Below are 20,510 nucleotides of genomic sequence, written 5' to 3' on the forward strand. Positions count from 1 at the left end.
AAGTATAAATATACATGTGGGAAAGTACACGTGCATTTGTATAGCTTCATGAATTTTCACAAACGGAACCTACCTATGTAACCAGCACCCAGGCCAAGAAACGGAGCGTTGCCTGCACCCCAGATGACTTCACTGCACAGGAACAGCTTGTAGGTGGGGTTTGGTAGCTCCTCTGAACTGGCATGGATGTTAGAACTCTAGACTGACTGGGTGATATCTATTGCAGGCGAGGGGCACTAGCACATTTATCGATTTTAGTAATATTTCCTCTTACTTTCTCCAGGCTTATTTAAAAATACGTGCTTTATGATTTGATTCAAGTTGCAGCAAATTTAAATGCATAGTGAATCTGGATTCCTGAAATGAGGTCCCATTTAATTGTGAAATGTGAGCACACGCTTTGATTTATTAATTGCTGTACACGAGGGGTAAATACCTACCTACAGGGTTAGCTTTAGGAAGAACAGTGTGAACAGAAACAAAACCCCCGAGTCAGCCAACTCGTTCTCCTTTGCTCAGGTGAATGTCCAGGGTTGGTCTTTAGCCCCAGCACAGGCCAGAGGGATTTCATTAGTTGTAAGATCTACTTTGGATGACAGGCTGCCAGGCTAGCGCAGGACAGGGTCTTACACATTGCTTATAAGGTAGTCAGCATCCAGGGGTTCCCAGTAGACGCCAAATCAGAGTATGACACTGGCCACAATGACACTGTGCATTGGAAGGGTACGTGGGCTGGCTCAGCTGGACTCTGGGAGGCAGACGGAATACTGGAGTTGACTTCTGGGGTGGCCCTTAGCCGTATGGAAGGGAGAGGTTTGTCATCAAATATAACAGTACTGGAAGTGGCCAAGCTGGGGACAAATGCCACTGGGGTTCCTTAGGGCACAGGCTATGGTCTCATTCAGAGCCTGGCTTGAACAGTGCTGAGCGCTGAGCACATCTTGGAAGGTGCTTGGTAAATCCTGTGTGATATATGCACGAATGGTGGGACAAGCGACAAAGGCTAAGGGCACTGGCCTGCATGGCCACTGTCACATGGGTCTGATTTCAACTTTGAGCTGTGCTTTTTCTATTCTTAATCCAGTGGGAAAGTTAAGGGGGAAAAAAAAATCAAAATCTAGGACCGTTCAGCTGCTGGCAGTGGGTTCAGAGTATGTGGGCTGCAGAATTGAGAGGCCCCGGGGCTTTAGAACCCTGTGTCCTGGGTCCAGGAACCTTCCTGAGCATTGGTCTTCTCCTGTGCCAGTGGGATTACAGAGCTGGGATAATATGGATTAGAAACAGCACATGGGACAAGCACGGCACAGTGCTGGGCATACAGGAGGGGTTTGGCACAAGATGCCTGCTGTTATAGGGGAGGGTGAGGCCAATTGCTTGATGTTTGGCCAACAGCCCATGTGAGCTGTGTGGTGACGTTTTGCCCCAATCCTCCTGCCCCTGTTCCTAGTCCATGTTCCACCCAGCAGCCAGAATGATATTCTTTAAATGAAACCTTTTTCTAAAACCCTTCCAGTGACTTCCCTGTGCACCGAGAATAAAATCTAAACCCCTTTCCCTGGCCTGCTAGGCCCTGCAGGATCTGGCTGACGCCTCCCCCTCTCTGACCTCAGCTCATCACGCCAGCCATGGGCTTCAATTAGTGCCGCAAACACAGCCAGTTCTTTCCCACCTCGGGGCCTGTGTACACACTGTCCTCTCTCCCAGGACGTACTTCCCACAGCCCTTCGCATGGCTAATGCCTTCCATCCTGCAGGTCACCTCATGGGGAGGCCTAGGCAGGCCACTCTGAGTGAGGGAGGCCGCTCCCCACTCTCTCCAGGCCTTGATTGTTTCCCTCCTAGAATTCACCATAATTTGGGATGATCCTGCCTCTCTATATGAGGTCTTATACCTTATATGATGTCTTGTTTGCTATTGTATCCTTAGGGCCCAGCACAAGGATGGGCACATGAGGCCCTGCGCTGACATTTACTGAATGGATAGATAAATGTGAGTGTGCGTGTGTGTGTGTGTGTGTGTGTGTGTGTGTGTGTGGACACGCTCTTGCCCTAGACTGTCTCCCTCATTTATACATACACCCCCCCCCGCCCGAGGGGAGTAGCACTGTAGCTCACCCCACACATGCTGGGCTGCTGGCTCAGAGCGGGGCTGTGGCAGAGACGGACTCGCCCTCCAGGACCCAGACAGAACGGGGCCAGAGAGTGTGGTTAACTCAGAGCCGGCATCAGGGCCAGGCTGTCCCCACTCTGTGTGGGTGTGGGGATGGCGGGTGTGGTGGGCAGTGGTTCGGCACCCTCCCTGTGGGAGGCTGGGAATAAAGGGCCCTATTCAGCCAGTGCAGTCTCAGCTCCTTTCCTGCCTGGGGAGGCTGCCCTCAGGAAAGGGGACTGTGGGACGCTGGGCAGAGCTTCCAGGCAGCCTCTCCCTGTGGCATGGCCCACAGTGGGGGGCGGGGGCAGGGGTACAGGTAGGAATGAGCCAGGCAAAGGGAAGTGGAAAGAATGTTCCAGGCAGAGGGAAGAGCCTGAGCAAATGTCGAGAGATAAAGAGATGAGACACATCTGATAAGGTGACATATGGTCAGTGTGGCTGGAGAGTGAGTGTGTGAGTGTGAATGAGCAGGAGCGTGCGTGTGTGTGTGTGTGTGTGTGTGTGTGGTGTTGAGAGGTAGGGTGAGGTTATGAGTGGCACTAGAAGAGACTGAGTGGGTAATGGGCCATCAGTAACATGGGCCACACAGAGCAAAGCAGAGCCTTCAAGTTGTGTACTTCTGAAATATATACCTGAGTTCCTGAGCCGACAAGGCCGAGGACCACAATTTTAACCTGAGGGGACATAGCACCTTGAGACCCTTCTGAAGCCCTTCTTCCTCAAGGGTCAGGAGATGGGGCGGGGGTGGGGAGGGGGGTTGGGGGCAGACCAGCCTTTAGGAGGTTCTTGACTACAACCTCCTGAATCAAAACCGTGCAGTTAGGCTGTTCCTGAATTCCCAGCGCACAGAAACTGTGTGAGATAATAAATGTTTACGGTTGTTTTAAGCTGCTAAATGGTGTGTGTGTGTGTGGGGGGGGGGACGCGAGGGTAATTTGTTATGCAGCAATAGGTAATTTATCAGGGCCCAGCACTGCTCAGGAGAGTGAGAGTCCCTGGGTTACCTGACTCAGAGGTATTTTGGGGTGTTGGTTACAGATGCAGATTCCTAAGATATACCTAGGTCCCCTGAATTAGATGGAAGGGGGTGGGGTCAGGGGAAACTGTATTTGTAATAATGCCCCCTGAGTGACTCTCATGTAACTTTGGGGCTGAGAGCTCCTGAGCTAATCTAACTCACCTGACGGATCTGAAGAGGCTCAGAGCGCAGATGGCTGGCTCCTCATCACACATCTAAGCTGAGGCAGGCCTTGGCCTAGAATCGGCACCGGACTCCTGGTTCAGTGCTCCACTGATTACCTCCTTTGCCCATTTCAGGTTGCTTTCTTGAGAGGCGTGAGTTTTCTTTTTTCCCTTTTGTTTATGTTTAAAATTAGCATGTAGGAAAATGCTACATAGTTCGTTGTTTATCTGCTTAAGACAGCGGTTCTCAGCCTGTGGGTCGCAACCCCTTTGGGGGTCGAACGACCCTTTCACAGGGGTCACCTAAGACCATCGGAAAACAAAAAGATATTTACATTACGATTCATAACAGTAACAAAATTACAGTTATAGAGTAGCCACGAGAATAATTTTATGGTTGGGGGTCACCACAACATGAGGAACTGTATTAAGGGGTCGTGGCATTAGGAAGGTTGAGAACCGCTGGCTTAAGAGCTTGCTCCACTTGAGAACTATGTCAGCACTAGCCAAAAGATGGGCCTAATGCTAAAAAGGGTAGGGGGTCCTAGGCTATGCAGAGAGCCTGGCACTGCTGCAGAACACTGCATTGGAATAGGCACTTGTGCCCACCCAGATGGCTCAACTCCAGGCATTTCTCTCAGGCCAACAAAATGCAGTGTGTCCAAGGCAGGGACGATGACTGAGGACAGTGAGGGCATGTACCTTAACTTACCCCACCAAACTCTCCTCCAGGTAGGTGAGAATAATAATTCCACCTTCATTTGTATAGCATATGTGGGCTTAGGAAGAACTCGCGTACAATCTTACTGAATTACCTCTGCCGACGGCAAGGTAGGCAGGTCTGGTACCCATTCAGTCATTCACTTAACACATCTGTTGAGCAGCAACTATGTGCCAGGTAACAATCTAGGCGGAGGGGTATATACGGATTTCTTTATTTAATAAATGTTTATATGTGTTTGCTTATGTGCCAGGCACTGGCTTACACACTTGGTAAATATTAACTTACTTAATCCTCACAACAGCCCTGAACAAAGTAGGTACCACCATTCTTCCCACTGAATGAGGAAATTAAAGCACAGGGAGGTTCAGTGACTTTCCCAAGGCCAAATGCGAGTAGGGGGCCCTACGGGGATTAGAGCCCAGGCGACCTGGCCCTGTTAACCAAGATAAAATAAGGCGTGGTTCCTGCTCTTCAAAAACTCCAATTGTTCAAATCCCCACGATCACAGGAGAAGAAACGGAGGCTCAGAGCTATCTTCTGAATTTCCCAAGTCACACAGTGCTGGGACTAAAAGCCAGGTCTGATGCCAGGCAGCGTTACTTTGTTCTACCACATGCATCTGTCTGTTCACAAAGGTTTAGCAGATGAGAGGCGCCAGGGCAGCAAACAAGGAGGGGGCTGCTAGAGCCCAGAAAGAGACAGGGTTTCTGCAGGCCCTCCTGGCAAGTCTGAAGTGTCCCGAGAGACACCAAAGCAACTACACAAGGCTCACTCGCTGTCCTGGCCGTCATGATTTGTGACCGTCTGCTGCCCTGCCGGTGTTCATGCCTCCAGATATTTTGGGGCAGTGTTATTTATAGACCACATTTCTATTTATATTTTCAATGAATTCTTGCTAACCCGAGCTAGATTTCCCCCCAAAAAAACCTAGAGAGGGGAGGATAAGAACTCTTTTTCACCAAGTAAGTCAGGGGGCAAAGGTGAAGGTCAAAGTCTTGGCTGTGTGTGCAGTCTTTCAGCAGGAGCTCTTTGCAGGGAAGCATTCAAGACAAGGGGGCTTTCTACGCTTTCCAAAGGAAGTGGGGGGCGGGGCGGGGAAGGGCACAAAGCTGGCCTTATACAGAGGCAGCCACATTCTGCCAATGTGGTGGGATTGGAGGTGGGCCTAGAAGACCTCTATTCCCCTAAAATGTTTCCCCTTTTGCATGACATTTCATCATTAGACATTTATTCCTTTGGTCTTAATAGCTACTAGGTCACAAATGTTGGGACCATGAGAAAACCTAGGCAATATCAAGCCCAATCCTTATTATTTCATAGTTGGGGAAACTCAGGCTCAAAGAGGGGCTATGACCTGTCCTTAAGGGGGAATCGGAATGAACAAATAGAAATCTATTACAATGCACAGGGGACCATCCCAATATTGGAGGAAGAGCTGTCAGACATAGCAAAAGAAACTGGGGATAGCAAAGGAGGCTCAGAATTCTCCTCTCACCAAGTTTTAGGAATGAACAAGTAAAAACATATGCTGTTTTCTAAGGTTTTCTGTTTGGTGTCCCAAATGAAAACTTCCTGGCTTTAGGATCACATAGAAAAATAAAGGTAAAGTGGGACTCCTTCCTTCTTCATTTTTAGTCCCTTGTTGAATTGTGGTTTAGTAAACACTATCTGTGACGACTGTCAGTACATGGTTACTTTACAGGTTTGTATTTACAAAACCAGCCTTTCAGATGTCTATTATTTCCTTCTGGGCACTATGCCTGCAATTCCAGCATTGGCCACTAGGTGGCTGGTTAAAATTGGGTGGGTTTAAGTGAAAGGTACCAGAAAATGATGTATGTAATCTAGACAAGACCTTTACTGTAGGAATCTGACACTTTTTAAAAAGGACAACATTGATCAATCTTTAATTGACATAATAAAAGAAACCATGATGGAAAACTTGAAGTTTAAAGAAATGCAAACACCCTGTTGCAGGTGGCATTTTATACCAAACCTCAACTGTTAATCTCCAGGCAGTATATCTTCGGTCAGTCTCACTCTGCAGCAAGCACTTACAGGACATAGAAAATAGTGGTCAAGAACTTGGGCTTAGAAGTGACAGGACCTGGGTTTGAATACCAGTTCTGTCTCTTACGAGCTGAGCAAGTCATGTACCCATTCTAGTCTGTGAGTCTTCATCTATGAAGTGGGATTCCTGTCATTAAATGAGATAATGTAAGCACATGAAACCCTTTGCACAGTCCCTGGCAAAAGTATATGCTTAATAAACAGTAGCTATAATATCTAGGCATAAATCTCCTCTCATTTACAATGTTTAAGTTTCAAGTCTCACACAAAGTTCCTCAGAAAACTGATTGCAACTTTTCCCCTATCACCAATTCAACAAAAAGTTATCTCTGGGTCACTCTGCTCACCTCTGGGCAGCTGTTCCACTCGCTGTCTTTCAGGAGCAAGTCTTTCTGCTGAGAGAACAGCTCTGCCAACCATACAGGTCTTACTTAAGTCATTTGCAGCAATTATCACTATTAAAGTTGTAAATTCATCTTTCAGACCAGAAACAAGATGCCAAAATGATAGAAAACTTTGCCCATGAAAGAAGGCACCAAATGTTCAGTCACCTGTCGGTCTCAGCTCTCCTCCTCTGGCTCCCTTACTTCAAAGCCTAGGTCTACAGTAATTGTTTCATACAGAAGAGCAAAAGATGCTCCTTTAAAACCGAGTGGCATGTTGGTTAAGAGCTGGCTTGGGATGCCAGAGGGCCCCGGTTCGGATCCCACATATGAGGGCCAGTGACACTGCCCTCTACAGCTAAGATGCTGAACAACAGCTCAATCTGGAGCTGGGCTGCCGTGAGTCACCGGAGACAGCGTAGGCTGCAGCCCCTGCTGCAGTGGGCTACCATGGGCTACCGTGTGTAGCCAGCAGCCAGCGTGAGCGGCTGTCCAGAAGCCGGTGACTGATCTGCCTCGCCCGGGAAGAGTGCAATGATGGTGCCAACTTGGGCCAGTGAAGCAACGTCCTCCACAACTAGACTGGAGAACAAAAGGACAGCAACTTGTTTGTTCCCCTTCCCCCAATTGCCCAGCGCTGTTCCCATCCCCCAATTCCCCAATAAAAATCTTTAAAAAAATAAAAAATAAAATCTTACTTCTTTGTTTTAATCTTTTTGCCAGAGACCCAAGCCTTTTTTCCCCTCCAAACAATACAACATAAGTGGACTCGTGCCATGTTATCTTCAACAGCACAGAGGATTCATAGCTAGTCTCTCCCATCTCCAGTCAGATAGGCTTCTGAAATTAAAAACCTTAGCAATATTCTCGGCCCCAAACTTCACCTTGTCTTGGAGGGAGAGGAGCAAAAATTTCTGACTTACATCTGATGAGGGAGTGTGGCTGGGACCTGAGGAGCCTCCTGGTTAGGCTGGTCATGGAGGACAGAGGACTGTGCTCTGCTGTCCCAAAGGGTGCCAGAAACAGGCAGGCAGCTCAGGGATGTGTAGGAATGAGAGGTCAACAGACCACCCCTCACCAAGCTACTTGCATGAAGCCTTGTCTCCCCATGCACCTCTGCTGAGGTCAGAAATTGATGTTCCAATGCAGATTTTGTGGTTTATATTATGTGGATGGACTGAACATAACCAAATACCCAGGAAGTGTCAGAGTAAGACAGCTCATGAAAGGGCTTCTCTGAACCTTAAAACAGTACTTTTCAAACTCTCCTGTGCATACAAGTCACTTGTGCATATCATTAAGCTGCACACTGTGACTTAGTGGGTCTGGGGCGGGGCCAAGACGCTGCATTTCTGACACGCTCTCTCAGATGATGCTCATGCCACTGATCTGCAGACTACATTTTGAGCAGCACATCTTGAAATGAGACCTCACTCTTAGAAAGGATCCCAGAGAGACAGCTTATCATTTTGTGCCAAGCCTCATATGAATAGGGAAAGAGTAAAGATAGTGAATATGTAAAATGGTGTCACTTTAACCAAGCTGCTAAAATTATTAACGTTATGAATGTTGAGGCATGAGAGGAAAGACTCCATTCTTATTCTAACGAGCTTGGGAACTTAAACTTTTTTAACTTTCCAGCCCTGTGTCAATGCCTGGATATACATCTGGACATACACCAGACCTCCAGATAACCGTCTATTACCTCCCAAAGGACACACATATCCAGACCACCTGCCTTCCATCATCCAGACCCCTGACATCTGACTGATAACCGTCCTGGACCAGTTCTAGGGCTAAGAATGCAGGGTTGATTATTCTCAAAAATGCACTTTTTACTATAAGAACGCTTACTTTTCTTTCTTTTTCAGAACACTTACAGGTGTTTGCCTAAGTGTGTTCCTAGTTCGCAAACTCTAAGACCCTTGAATAAATCGTTATCATTTATTTCTAGCCAAAGCCTCCAGACTCTTTTTGAGTTCATTCGACACTAACAATCACCAAATCACAAGCATGGATGGAGTGTTTATTGTGTGCTTCATAAGATAAAATTTCATTTGGTGCTCTCGACAGCTCTGGGAGTATTTCACAGATGAGAACTATGACGGATGTGCAGAGATGCTGAATAAGGCTGCCAAGGTCACAGCTATTGAGAGGCTGAGTCAGGATCTGACTTAGGGTTGTCTGGTTTAAGGCCTCTGGTGCTGAAATTCAATGCTTACTTGCCTCCACCACAGAAAAGGCATGGAGTTTCAAGTCAGACAACTAGCACCAAGCAGAGAGGCCCGGTGTAAACCCAGATCTGTTTGAGCCCAAAGCCAGGTTCAGATCTGTCAGAACCACGCTGTTCTGGGGCTGGCAGAGCTGAGGAGTCACACAGCTTCCCTTGGCAACTTTGGAAATTCTCCTTGAGATCTGTCCCAATTTGTTCTCACTAAGGTGAAATCCAGCTGGCCCCTTGTGCTGTCCTGGGGGGAGCCAGAAATGTAGCCCTTTTCTCTCACACCTAGAGAGGGGCTTGTGCTGCCAGCCAACCCCCACCAGCCCCACTCACTTCTTCCCCTGCCTTCTGAATGGGCATTCAGGTGAACAGACTCCATTTTCAGGCTGTGCCAGTCCCTCAGGCCCACTGTGGTCTGGAGGCCGGGCAGCCTGGCATCTGGGGCCTCCTCAGTGGACATCAGTCCTTGGAACTGTGGAAGCGAAGGGGGAGAGGTGTTTTCAGGGCCCAGAGCGACGGTACTACTCGAAGCCAGGCAGCCTCTGGATGAATGGTGCATCAGTTCACATGGGCCTGGGGCGTTTCCAAGGGTCAGTTCCATGCCTGCCAGGGAAGAGCTCTGGCTTGAGGCTCTATCCTTGGGCCTGGGTCCAGTTGGGGTGAGCTTGATGAGCAATGGAGGGGTCAGGCCAGGGACATTGTGGAGACTTACTACCAGTGCCCCTCACCTGCTGGGAAGGGGGGGCCCTGAGCTCCCTCTCAATGGACCTGATTGTTCTCCCTCCTCCACAACCACCCAGTGCCACCCCTTCTACCCCCCACAGAAACCTGGACCCAGAAACCAGAATGTCCAGTGCCTGGAAGCTCCTGGAGAGGGAGCTGATGGCAGGAACGCCCCACCACAAGGCATCTTTCATATGCGCCAAAGGCTTCAGCTATCTCAGGCAGGAGGGAGAAAGTTATTTCCTTTCAGCCCCAAGGGTGAAGTACAAGGTAGGGGTTGGGGGAAGGGTGCTGGCAAACACTGGGTCTGCCACCTTGGCCGGGGCTGCCACCAACGGAACCTGGGCATCCTTCTTCTTGTCCTCTCACCCCTGGCTCCAGTCCATCAGCAAGGACTCTTGGCTGTTCCTCTAAAATACATCTCAGACCGGCTTCTCTCCATGTCATTGCCCAGCCCCGACAAGCCACCCTCATCTCTTGCCGTGCCTCACCTACCCACCTCTAGCTAGTCTTCTAGCTCCATGCCCCTGACCTTACCCTTCCAGGTTATCTGACACACATGGGATGAGGGGTCCTTTCAAAACAGAAATCTGATCATGTGGCCCCTCAGCCTAAAACCTTTCAGAGACTTCACTGCACACAGGACAAACCCTCACCCCTCAGAGTGGCCCATGACAACTGCACAGCCTGGCCCTGTGTGGCAGCCACGCTGAAAGCTCACACAACCTCACCAACCAGGCTTCTCATGATACCCCCAGAGGCCCAGCTCCTTCTTCCTTTCCTACCCCCCCAACCAAGTTGCCATTTTGTTCTCACCTCTGTCACACCTGGGCTCAGGTAACTGACCTGTCAGTCATCTACACTTGGGCGTGAATTTACTGACAGCACCACTCCTAGGACACAGTACAATGTCCTCTCTAAGCATGGAGTGAAAGGATTCGACTCTTGTAAAAGGACGTTTGGGCATCAGGTAAAGAAACTATTTATTTCCAGGGGTGGGGTTTGGAGGAGAGGTGATTACGGTCACAGAGACCCGAAATCAATGGAATTTGCCAACATACAAAGTGATCCCTGGTTGCTCTAATTTAACTTACGCAATTTTGTGCCACACCGATTAGCAAGAGTTATAGAATCCAGTACACTACAGCCCCCCAACACGAGGGCACCTTTTTCTGCACGTTAGATTTAAACGGGCTGACTGAGGCTATGAAAAGAGACACATTTCTGCTTAGGTCAGAGGCTTCTTAGGGGCGATACCCCAGGAAACACTCCACTCAGGGCTGAGGGTTCAGGGTGGGTGTTTAGGAGGTTGATTCTCTTCCAGAACTACCTCTGGACAAGGAAGACAGAGAGCAAGTTGTACCAAAGTGAGCTGACTCTTTCCCTATTCTTGAAATGCGGGGATGGCACAGGGGAAGGGCCAGGGGACACAATCCACATTTACTTTCAAAAGTGAAGAGGGCCCTTGAGTGTCTGCCTCCTGTTAAGCGCATTATTAAGGTGAGACTTGGCAGCTCTGGAGCAGAGAGCTGCAGAGCTAGTGGTTCTGCTATGTTCTTATGGTGACGGGGCCAGGGCTGCCCAGCTCCCGCCCCACCTTTCATTCTAGATCAGCTATCTGGGTCATCAACTCTCGAGAAACAAGCTCTTTGCTGCTTTGCAAGTTACCACAGGCAAGGAAGGAGAAGCAAGAAGTGCAACTGGAGCTGAAATGCAGTGGGAAAAGCTGAATTGGCACAGAGAGGGCGGGCGGGCCGAGGGCAGAGGAAGGAAACCCCACATCTGCGTCCCGCAGCAAAGCCACTGTGATGAATAGGCGGGCTTGCAGCACCAGTGCCTCTCACTGTGTCATCTGTGCATTAACTGCTTGAAACGTCACCCTAAACCATGATTAGCCCATTTGACAGATGAAGAAATTGACCCTGGAGGCCGTGTGACGGGGCTGGAGTTGCACAGCTTATGCACACGTGTGGAGCCACCCTCGCTCCTGGGCAGCTTGGCCACAGGAAACACACTTGGAGTTTCTTAGTTCCATAGCTCCTGTTTACCTAGCCCTCCGTGGATGGGGGGACTCAGCCCCCCAAACCCCTGCCCAACCCCAGGCTTCATATGCTTCTTGCTGTTCTTCAGATGCACACTCTTGGTCACACTCAGGTCACTACTTTTGCTGTCTCCTCAGCCTGACACTCTGAGCCCTGATCTGCCCATGCCGGGCTTCCGTCAGGTGTCACCTCTGCAAAGAGGCCTTTTTTGACCATCCAATCTCACATGCCCCCGAGCCAAGTTACCTGCTACTTGCCCTGGTTTATTTTTGTTCTGGAACTTATCACTATCGGATTGTTATTTGCTTTCTGACTCCCCCATTGGAAGGTGAACTCCCTGAGAACAGTGACTCGGTCTACCTTGTTCTCAGCTACATCATCAGAGCCTACAGCTGGGCCAGGCACCAATCAAGTGCTCAATTAATACCTGCGGCAGGAGTGGACTCACAGCTGTTCCATGAAGCGTTCAGAGCAGCCTGTCAACAGCAGGCCCTGAGAACGGCCCGCCCCAGATTACAGAGAGGATGATTTGGGGGCGGAGGTGGGGGCAGTAATTACAGCAAGAGAAGACCCAGCATTTCAGAGGAGGTTAGAGGAAAGCCACTTTTAAAACAGCACCCCGTGCCTCTCAGGTCTATAATCTTGTTGATCTTTTTAAAACCCTGGCATTACCAGCAGACCCTATTTTTCCTTCTCCATCATGTAGAAGGTTTGTCTTTTCCTGCCACCCCAGGTCATCAGTGGGGCTCAGGCCCTCTCCCTTGGGGACTGCAGTACCTGCCAGCGCCTGTGAGTCGCTGCCTCCCTCAGCGCTTCCAAGACCCTTCAGGGAGGGCTTTCTCAGGGGGTGCCTAGTGGAGACTTGCAGAAATGCCTACAGCCCAGGAAGGCCAGCTCTTCCCCATGGCACAGGCCAGCTCTCGCTAAAGACATCCCTCCCCCCTGTTTCCTTCTGCATTGGAACAAACACCGGATTTGCTGCACAGGGCTCTGGGGGGCAGGGAAAGGAAGGCCCCAGAGATTGTGCCTGCAATTCACCCAGCACCCTCCTGCCCTGTGGCTCCAAACTGCCTCTTCATTAAGGGGCGGGTATGTAAACTGGTGAGCTGGTACAAAAAAACCAAGCATGCCTGCTGTCTAAAAATACATGTCGCTAAGCTCGTAAGTTCACGAGGTTGGCTGCAGGCTGGTAGCACCTACTTTGATTACAGTTATAGGCTCCCTTTTCTTCCTAAGCTATCTAGTTTCTTCATGACTCACGAACCCAGGAATATCTATACCTATGAGTGGGACTGACTCAGCTATTAGGACGAAGGGCTTTCTGGAAGTTCAGAGGCCTTGTACCAGCCAGCACAGAGACACAGATGGCTTGTAAGTGGAAAGAAACCTCGTACAGTCTTTGCAGAGTGAGTTTACCTCTTTCTGCTCTGCTGCCCGGCTTCTGAAGTCCCTGGGTCCCTGGTCGCAGTGGTTTGCTTTTTACATCAGCAGCTACACCACTCTAGTTCACTCTGTAATGACCATTTCCTCCCAGGGAGCCTCCTTGGGCTGGCAAACTCAGGATACACAGGAAATCTACTCCAATCCCAGGATGGGCAACAGGAGATGGATTTTCCACAATAGTCTTTTAAAACAAGGCAGAAAGTTCTACGTAAACAGTAGGCTGCCCTGAGAGGCTGCTGACCCCAGTGGCCTGAAGAACTTCATTTCTACCCAAAAAGCAGGAGACCCCCAGAAAGCACAAGCTACGCTTGTGAGATAATTCTCCCTGGCTCCCTGCATTTCTGTAGGTCTTGTCAACAAGACACGAACTGCCTTTTGTTCTGGATTATATTTTCAAAGGTGTTTGTATAACAAACACCCTTAGAAGACAGAAGCAGTGTCTTGGTTTGGGGTAAACAGCAAGTTTTTGCATACAGCCTTGAGAGACTGAGACAGTGTCTGTCTCCAGAGTAAAAGGGGTAGGTTTGCTTACGCTCTGCTACAAGAGATGTAAACGCCCTAAGATCTCAGTTCTTCTATAATGTAACCCACTGCATGTGCTGCCATTCATCTGGGCCCCTGGGACTTGGAGGCAATGAGAACTGATGCAGATATGCTGATCCTCATGCTGCTTGCTGTGCTGTAATAGTCTTTTGTCTCTGACCCAGGGGTCTCCTGTTTTCTGCTAGCATTCAGGAAACCAGGGAAAGCTAAGTTAATTGGCTCGCAAATAGGGTAAAATCTCAGTTCTTTCACAGTTCTTGAGTGGAATTGGAATAGTTCTGCTCCTACTGCAGTCAAGACCCAGTCTCTAAGCTCCAGGTCTGCCCTCTTTCCAGCAAACTCAGAAGAAGCCTCAAATTATAAAAATATATGTAAACTAAGGAAAGAAGAATTCCTTTAAAAAAAAGAGTGCTCTGCTTTGCAAAAGGATTTACTGCATGCCTGAAAGATGATGTGATTTTTCCCAAAGAGCTGAATTTGCACCAAGTTTTTGCCTTAATATAAAACAAAGTTCACCCCTGCTTTTCTGTTGGAGGTGGGAATACCAAGAGGTCAGGCCTGGGAGCGGAGCTTCTCAGGGACTACTGTCAAACCACTGCCTCCTTCCTAAAGACCAGCTGGCATGCTTGCTTCATAGCACCCTCCACCTCCTTATAATAAAAATCAATTACTAGGGTCTGTAGTGAATTGAGTCGTGCCAGTATCAATTTCCTGGGTCTCATAATATACTATAGTTATATAAGATGCTGCCAGTGGGGTGAACTGGGCAGTGGGTTCACCACTCAATGGCTATGTGGTGGTGGAAGTGATCTGGTCTCTCCCTAAATTGGGAATGATGTCACCTGCCCTGCAGTACGGTGGTGGGACTGGAGGGGAGGAATGTAAAGTGCCTAGGATTTCTGCAACGTCTGTGAGTCTATAATGATTTCAAAACAAAAAGTTTAAAACAATGCTATGACTTAGAAAAACGAATAGCCAAATCTTGTTAGATTTATAATTAAGTGAAGACACTGCTTTGAGAGCCTTGGGGCTATCCTGTTTGTAACCATATTAAAATAATAATTAACTAAGTGGTTTAATTGCACACACACAGAAAAATCAATTACTTAATGCCAATGACCTCAGCCACTCAATGGAATGAGAGAGCCCTTGCAGGTCACCAAGTCCCCATGAGACTCAGGTCACCTCGCTGCCCCACACGGTGCACTCCTGAAGCACGAGATAGCAGTGGCAGCCAGAGGGACCACCAGCAATAGCCCCCAGGTCCCTAACCTGGGAGATGCGGGGGCGAGAGAGGAGGGGCAGAGACAGTCTCGCTGAGGCTGGCTGTGGCCGTTTCTCCTTGCCCAAGAGAAAAGCCCAGGGCTCGGTAGGAAGGAGCCCAGCTCGGCCGTGGTGATGGAAAATGATTGGACTTTTCTCTAAAATCAGGAAAACACCACCTACCCTGCAGTGAAAACTGGAGAGAGGTTTCTGGAGTGCCCCAAACAAAGCAAGGCACATAGTAGGAGCTCAATAAAAGGCATCTATATATAAGGGAGAATGGCCAATTTGTGATCAATCAGCAAGTCTTGGCAAAGCACCCATTATGTCTCTAGCCCCAGAATAGAAAGTCCTGCCCAAGAAACCACTTGGGTTGTTTTTCTTTCCCAGCATGCCTTGCTGGAGAACCGCCTGCCCCACATGGGGCCCTTAACTTTTCCTCACCCCTCACAAACGCTGGTGGCCTGGGCACAGTGGTACTTCACCTCCAGGGCCCAGAAAGCAGGTACCGGCACTGATGACAACACTGGGAGGCCCTCATTAAGGGCAGTGCCCCTATAAAGCTTTATACAGTAGTTGACTGATATGTACTGGCACCCCCTCTATCACCCTCTTGGCCCACTCAGAGCCGTCCACTCCCTAAGTCCCACTCCAGCAGTACTGCAGAACATTCTAACCGCCCCGACGAGCCAGCGGGCATGTCTGGGGTGAGCTTCTCCTGGGATGGAGCCTCTGCATTTGGCCACAGGAGCCACCGGGCTTACCACTCTTCAAACCCACAGACTGACCCTGAACCCCGGCCATACACCACCCAGACATAGCCTGTGTCCTAGATCCTAAGACTTACGACTCATGTGTGGAATTTTCTGCCAGGATTTGACTGGCAGATGAGCAAGCATGTAACCACGTGAGCCTGGATTCCCTTTCTTCTCTCAATTTCTCTGCTTTCTTTGTCACTTCAACCAGCCAGTCAAACTTCTATGCACCCCCAAGCCATGAGCCTATGGCCAGCGGGGCCAAAGCAACACAGCGGGCCTAACGCTCCAAACACATCCCGCAGACCCCAGACCCGGGCGGGAGAAATACACATCATATCCCAGCATCTCCAAAGCTAAAATTAAGACTCCTCTGGAGATAAAGAACAGGTTCTCTCTGCTTCCTCCCCTTGGGTTTTTTCTTGAAATTCCAGGTAAGGCAAAGAGCTGGCAGAGCTGTTCCCAAGGCTGGCTGCTAACCCTCCCTGGGGTGGTAAGAGTGAAGGCGGCTGGATTAGCTCGGTGTGTTTGAACTCTCAGAGATTCTGCTGAGTCACTGCTGCAGGGGCTGAACCTGGGGGTATCAACAGGTGACCGCAGCCACCCTCCCCAAAGGCAGGAAGGTAGAAACAGACTGGAGCTGGTGTTGGGTAATATGGTAGATCTGTAGGGGCCCTGTCCCAAGCCCCTTAGCAGCTGATGCTCCCACCCCCCGCCCCTCACTGCTGTGGGTACTGGCAGCTAAGGACTCACAGCTGCCCCTTCTCCAGAGTCACGCCCTCAGCCCTTGGGAGCCATCTTGCCACACTCCACACCCTTTGGGGGAGGAGGCCCACAGACAGTAGATGACTGACATGGGGGCGTATAACAGTTGTCCCCTAAGATGGGACAGCTCTGTGGTGCCACCCGTCCTCAGCGTCCTCCCATGCCCTGTCCTGCTTCTTCTGTCACTGCCTTAGGATGTTCAGCTGAGGGCAGCCCTCCAGTTACCTGCATACGAATCCTGTCTCAGGCTCTGCTTTCAGGGGCCCTGTCCTAAGGCAGGCAACATTCGTCACTGCTCCTCTCTGATGCCCCCTCCTCCTGGAGGACCCCTTTGATTCAGGGTTGTGGGGGTGGGCTGGGAATCCTCATGCCTACCCAGCTCTCCCTAGTTTGGTTCTGAGTGCGTTGGGTTGTTTTCCCTTAATCTTTTCCCCTCCTGTACAAGCTGGCGAGTGAGTACAGTACGAAAGGGTTAAGGCAGTTTCTCAAGGCTGTATGCAAACTTGCTGTTCACTCCTGGGTGGGGGGCAAAGGGAGGAACAGGGCCTGGGAGCCTCAGGATGGGATTCCCAATGGCCAGCAACACCATGGAGGGGACTGAGCAAAAGGGAAGCATTGGAGAGAAAAGCAGAAAAACTTCCTTTGGGATGGGATAGGAGTGTGGGGCCAGCTAACCTCATTCCTCTAGACGGCATCACCCACTATGCACAGGTCACATCTACATGGGGGCTGGAAGTGGACCTTGTGCTTACCTTTTCTCAGGAGTTGGGGGTGGCATAGGGGCAGGTGACTTTGACAGCTGTCATATGTCATGCTATGGAACAGGCACTGTGCAAAGTGTTTTACATGAATTCTTTTAATCCTCACCACAATCCTAAAAGAGGAAACTGAAGTTCAGAGAGGCCCTCTGTCCTGCAGCAACTGTTAGGTTATCCTCTTCTGGGGTAGCTGGTGTGGAGGGCAGCCCAGGCCCAGCAGTCAGAGATAAGTGTTCTGGTGTTGAATACACTTCCTGGCTGTGTGGCGCCTATGCAAATCTATTAGCCTCCCTTGGCCTCAATTTACTAGTCAATAAAATGGGTATATATCTAAAACCTTACTGAGAAGACCAAATGAGATTACATATGTGGCTATGCTGTGTAATATGCTGGGCACAGGTCAGGAGTTGGCAATAATAAAGGCTAACATTTATTTAGGTCCTACTAGAGGCCAGCCACAGTTCTAAGCACCTGAAATGTTCATTTGATCCTTACGACAGCCCCATGAAGTAGATACTATTATCGGCCCCATTTTCCAGCTGAGAAAACTGAGGCATAAAGAAGTTAATACATTTGATCACCAACAGAGTCAGTGTTTCCAGGGGTAAAGCCAGGCAGTCTGATTCCTGAGACATTGGACACAGTAGCTTTATGCTTCGCCCTACCCTCCAACCTCACCCATCCCTGCAGGTCAACTCCAGGCCCCCCTCTTTCAGGAGGCCTTTGCTGCCTTCCTCGGCTCACCATGAGCTCCTCCAATCAAAACTGGAATTTCACAGTGGCAGAGAGTCACATCCTGCCTTAACTGGTTCTTTGATAGGTCTTGTCTCTCTCACTAGTTTGAGGACTCCTTAGATGACAGAAACAAGTCCAGATCTCCCCTGACTCACCTGGTTACCCCAGCCCCAAGCCCCCAGCCACCAGCCCTGGGCACTGATCCTGGGCCTGGCACAAGCTGAGAGCCTCCTAAACACCCACAGATTGAATGGCAATGAGGTGCTTTTTCCCTGGAGTGCTGGCCTGTTCTTCCTGAGCAAGCAGGCAGCCTTCATGCCCCAAGGCCAGGTCCACCACAGCCTCCGGGCACCCCACTGGCTTTATGTCGGCTCTGGGACACTTGTATCCACAGCATCCCAGCTGGGTTCCCAGGCCCCTGGTGGACAGAGCATCTGGACTGGATTGGAACAACATCTAAGGTCATTACAAACCTGGATGTTGGACATCCCGAATTCCCTCGAGACTCAGGGTAAAGCCAGGCAGGGCACAATAGGGCCCAGCATTAACTCCTCGACCATGGAAGGGGCCCGGGGATGAGGGATTCCCTACCCCCTCACTGACTGGTTCTGGTCTTGCCCAAACTGCGGGATTTAGAAGCTCTTCCGTGTAGCTAAATTAATTATCTCCCACTTTAGCATAAGACTCAGAGGATTGGCAAAGGTCCCACTGATAGCTGTCGTCCTGGAGGCTGGCCCGCGCAACTCCAGACCTAGCAGTAACTGAGGGTTGTGACATACCTGAGAGGTTTTCTTCTAAATCATACAACGTAATCAAATGCATTAAACATGCTTCAAAATGGTGCAGTAGTTAATGGCCTTTACAGCCAGACAGGCCCGGGTTCAAATTCTAGCTCTGCCAACGCGCAGGCTGTGTTATGTAAGTAAACTCTCAGAGCCTCGGCTGGACACTGGTACTGGGAGGCCGGCGACGAGGTCACACAAGGAAGTGTCCTCAATTTAAGGTTCTCAGTGGTTACAATAGGAGCCAGTGAAAAGAGGTCAGCCTGCAATTTGTCATCCTCTCATAGGAGAACTTGATGTCTGCTTTTTGTAAGAAGGACCCAAAGTCCAAGAGCTTGAGAAACTCCTCAGAAGTTACACGGCCGGGGGCCAGCAGATGGCCATGAAATGGTGGGACAGGCCCCTGTGAGGACAGTGGCCTTCAAAATCAGGGACTTCCAATCCCCTGGGGAAATTAATATGCAGATTCCTAGGCCTGTCCTACCCAGAGTTTCTGGCTTAGCAGCCAGCCTTTCTTTGGCCTAAGGAATGCCCCTCCCCAGGTTGCCCCCATCCCATCAGCAGGGCCATCCAAAGCTTACCTGGGAGGAAGGGGATGATTCTCTGCTTGGGGTCCTTCTGGCCACCTTCGATGGGAAACTTATCCAAAAGCTGCATCTGAGAAGCCAGACAGAGGGACATGATTCAGAAGATTGGAACAGCCCTTGGCGTCCCTTCCCCACTCTGCTCCACTGCTCCAGGGCCCCACTCTTCTCAAACGGATGAGTGACGCCTCAAATCCCTCATTTCACAGATGATTAACAAACCACACGGGGCGTGAGAGGGAAGAGGCCAAAGGGGGTGTCTGAGCCATCTCAAGGAGAAGTGGGGGCACAGGAGGAGGTATCCGGGGATGCCCCACTTCCCAAAGGAAGTCAGGGTAGGGACCAACAGGCTTTCAGGCCAGGTGACAGGAGTGGTTTCCGGAGGCTTCTCTGGGCCCAGATTCTTTCATGTCATCTGCTGGTTGAGCCCTTAAGCCACCTGCCATTCCAAACCCTCCTGGGCCAGGATGCTGGGAAGTCCCACCTGATGCTTCAGACAGACCACCCACCTTTCAGAACTGCTCTGCAGAAACAAACCCTGATGTTATTTTAATTGCAAAACCAAATCCAGGCGCTTGTCCCCACGCTGGAAGACCCCCTCCTCCATTTCCTACCTTCCCACCCTGGAGATCGCTGCTGTTTTTCCAGGGACAGACCCACTGGAAGAGTTTCCAGGGTTCAGGAGAAGCAACTATTTTTTTTTCTCTTCTGCTATTCTGGGCTAAAATTCTGTATAAACTGGAAAAATACACAGGAGACAGGATGGCTGAGGCCACGGCCCCTCTGCATATGGTTAATCTCCCTTCCACAGGCACAGGCGGAGCTGGAGCTGAGTGGAGAGGGCAGACGTAGTCCTGCAGACCCAGCTGTGTGACCCCGGGCAAGGCCCGGAAGCTCTCTCAGTTCACCCTCAGGCGCCTCATTGGTGAAATGAGGAAGATCAGTCACATGCTATCTGAAGTCCATTCCTTCCTTCAAATATTTATTGAGCACCTACTTCGAGCACTGAGCACTAAGAAAAATGGCAATAAAGAGACAAAGCCCTTGCCCTCAGGGAGTTTCTAGTCTAGTGGAGGGAGACAAACAGTACACAAATGAAAATGTACTACGTTGGGGTTGGGGATAAGTGCTATGTAGACAATCGAAGTAGGATAAGGTGTTGGAACAGAACAGGGTTGTTATTTTACATAGTGGTGAGTAAGGCCTTACGAGTCAGATGGCAATTCAGCAGAGACCCGCAATAGGTAAGGAAGCGAGCCATGCTGGAAGGAGAATAGGAAGTGCAGAGTGTGTCTAGATAGAGGAAACAGGAAGTGCCAAGAGCCTGCAAGGGCCAGAGAGGCTGGAGTGGAGCGCGCCAGGGGCTCAGGCATGGACAACAAGATC

The 20,510-nt window shown here is 50.0% G+C and overlaps 1 protein-coding gene across 4 annotated transcripts in view; it reads right to left on the reverse strand.

Annotated features, from left to right (window-relative positions):
* The window catches only part of SH3PXD2A (SH3 and PX domains 2A), a 221,563-nt gene that overhangs the window by 123,095 nt on the left and 77,958 nt on the right, over positions 1–20,510 (reverse strand). For all 4 annotated transcript variants that reach the window (XM_019636363.1, XM_019636362.1, XM_019636361.1 and 1 more), the window contains one exon: positions 19,122–19,197. In XM_019636363.1, the coding sequence (XP_019491908.1) occupies positions 19,122–19,197 (76 nt within the window). The remainder of the gene's footprint in view (positions 1–19,121; positions 19,198–20,510) is intronic.

The sequence above is a fragment of the Hipposideros armiger genome, unplaced genomic scaffold (assembly GCF_001890085.2).
Source record: "Hipposideros armiger isolate ML-2016 unplaced genomic scaffold, ASM189008v1 scaffold_28, whole genome shotgun sequence".
NCBI classification, from domain to species: Eukaryota; Metazoa; Chordata; class Mammalia; order Chiroptera; family Hipposideridae; genus Hipposideros; species Hipposideros armiger.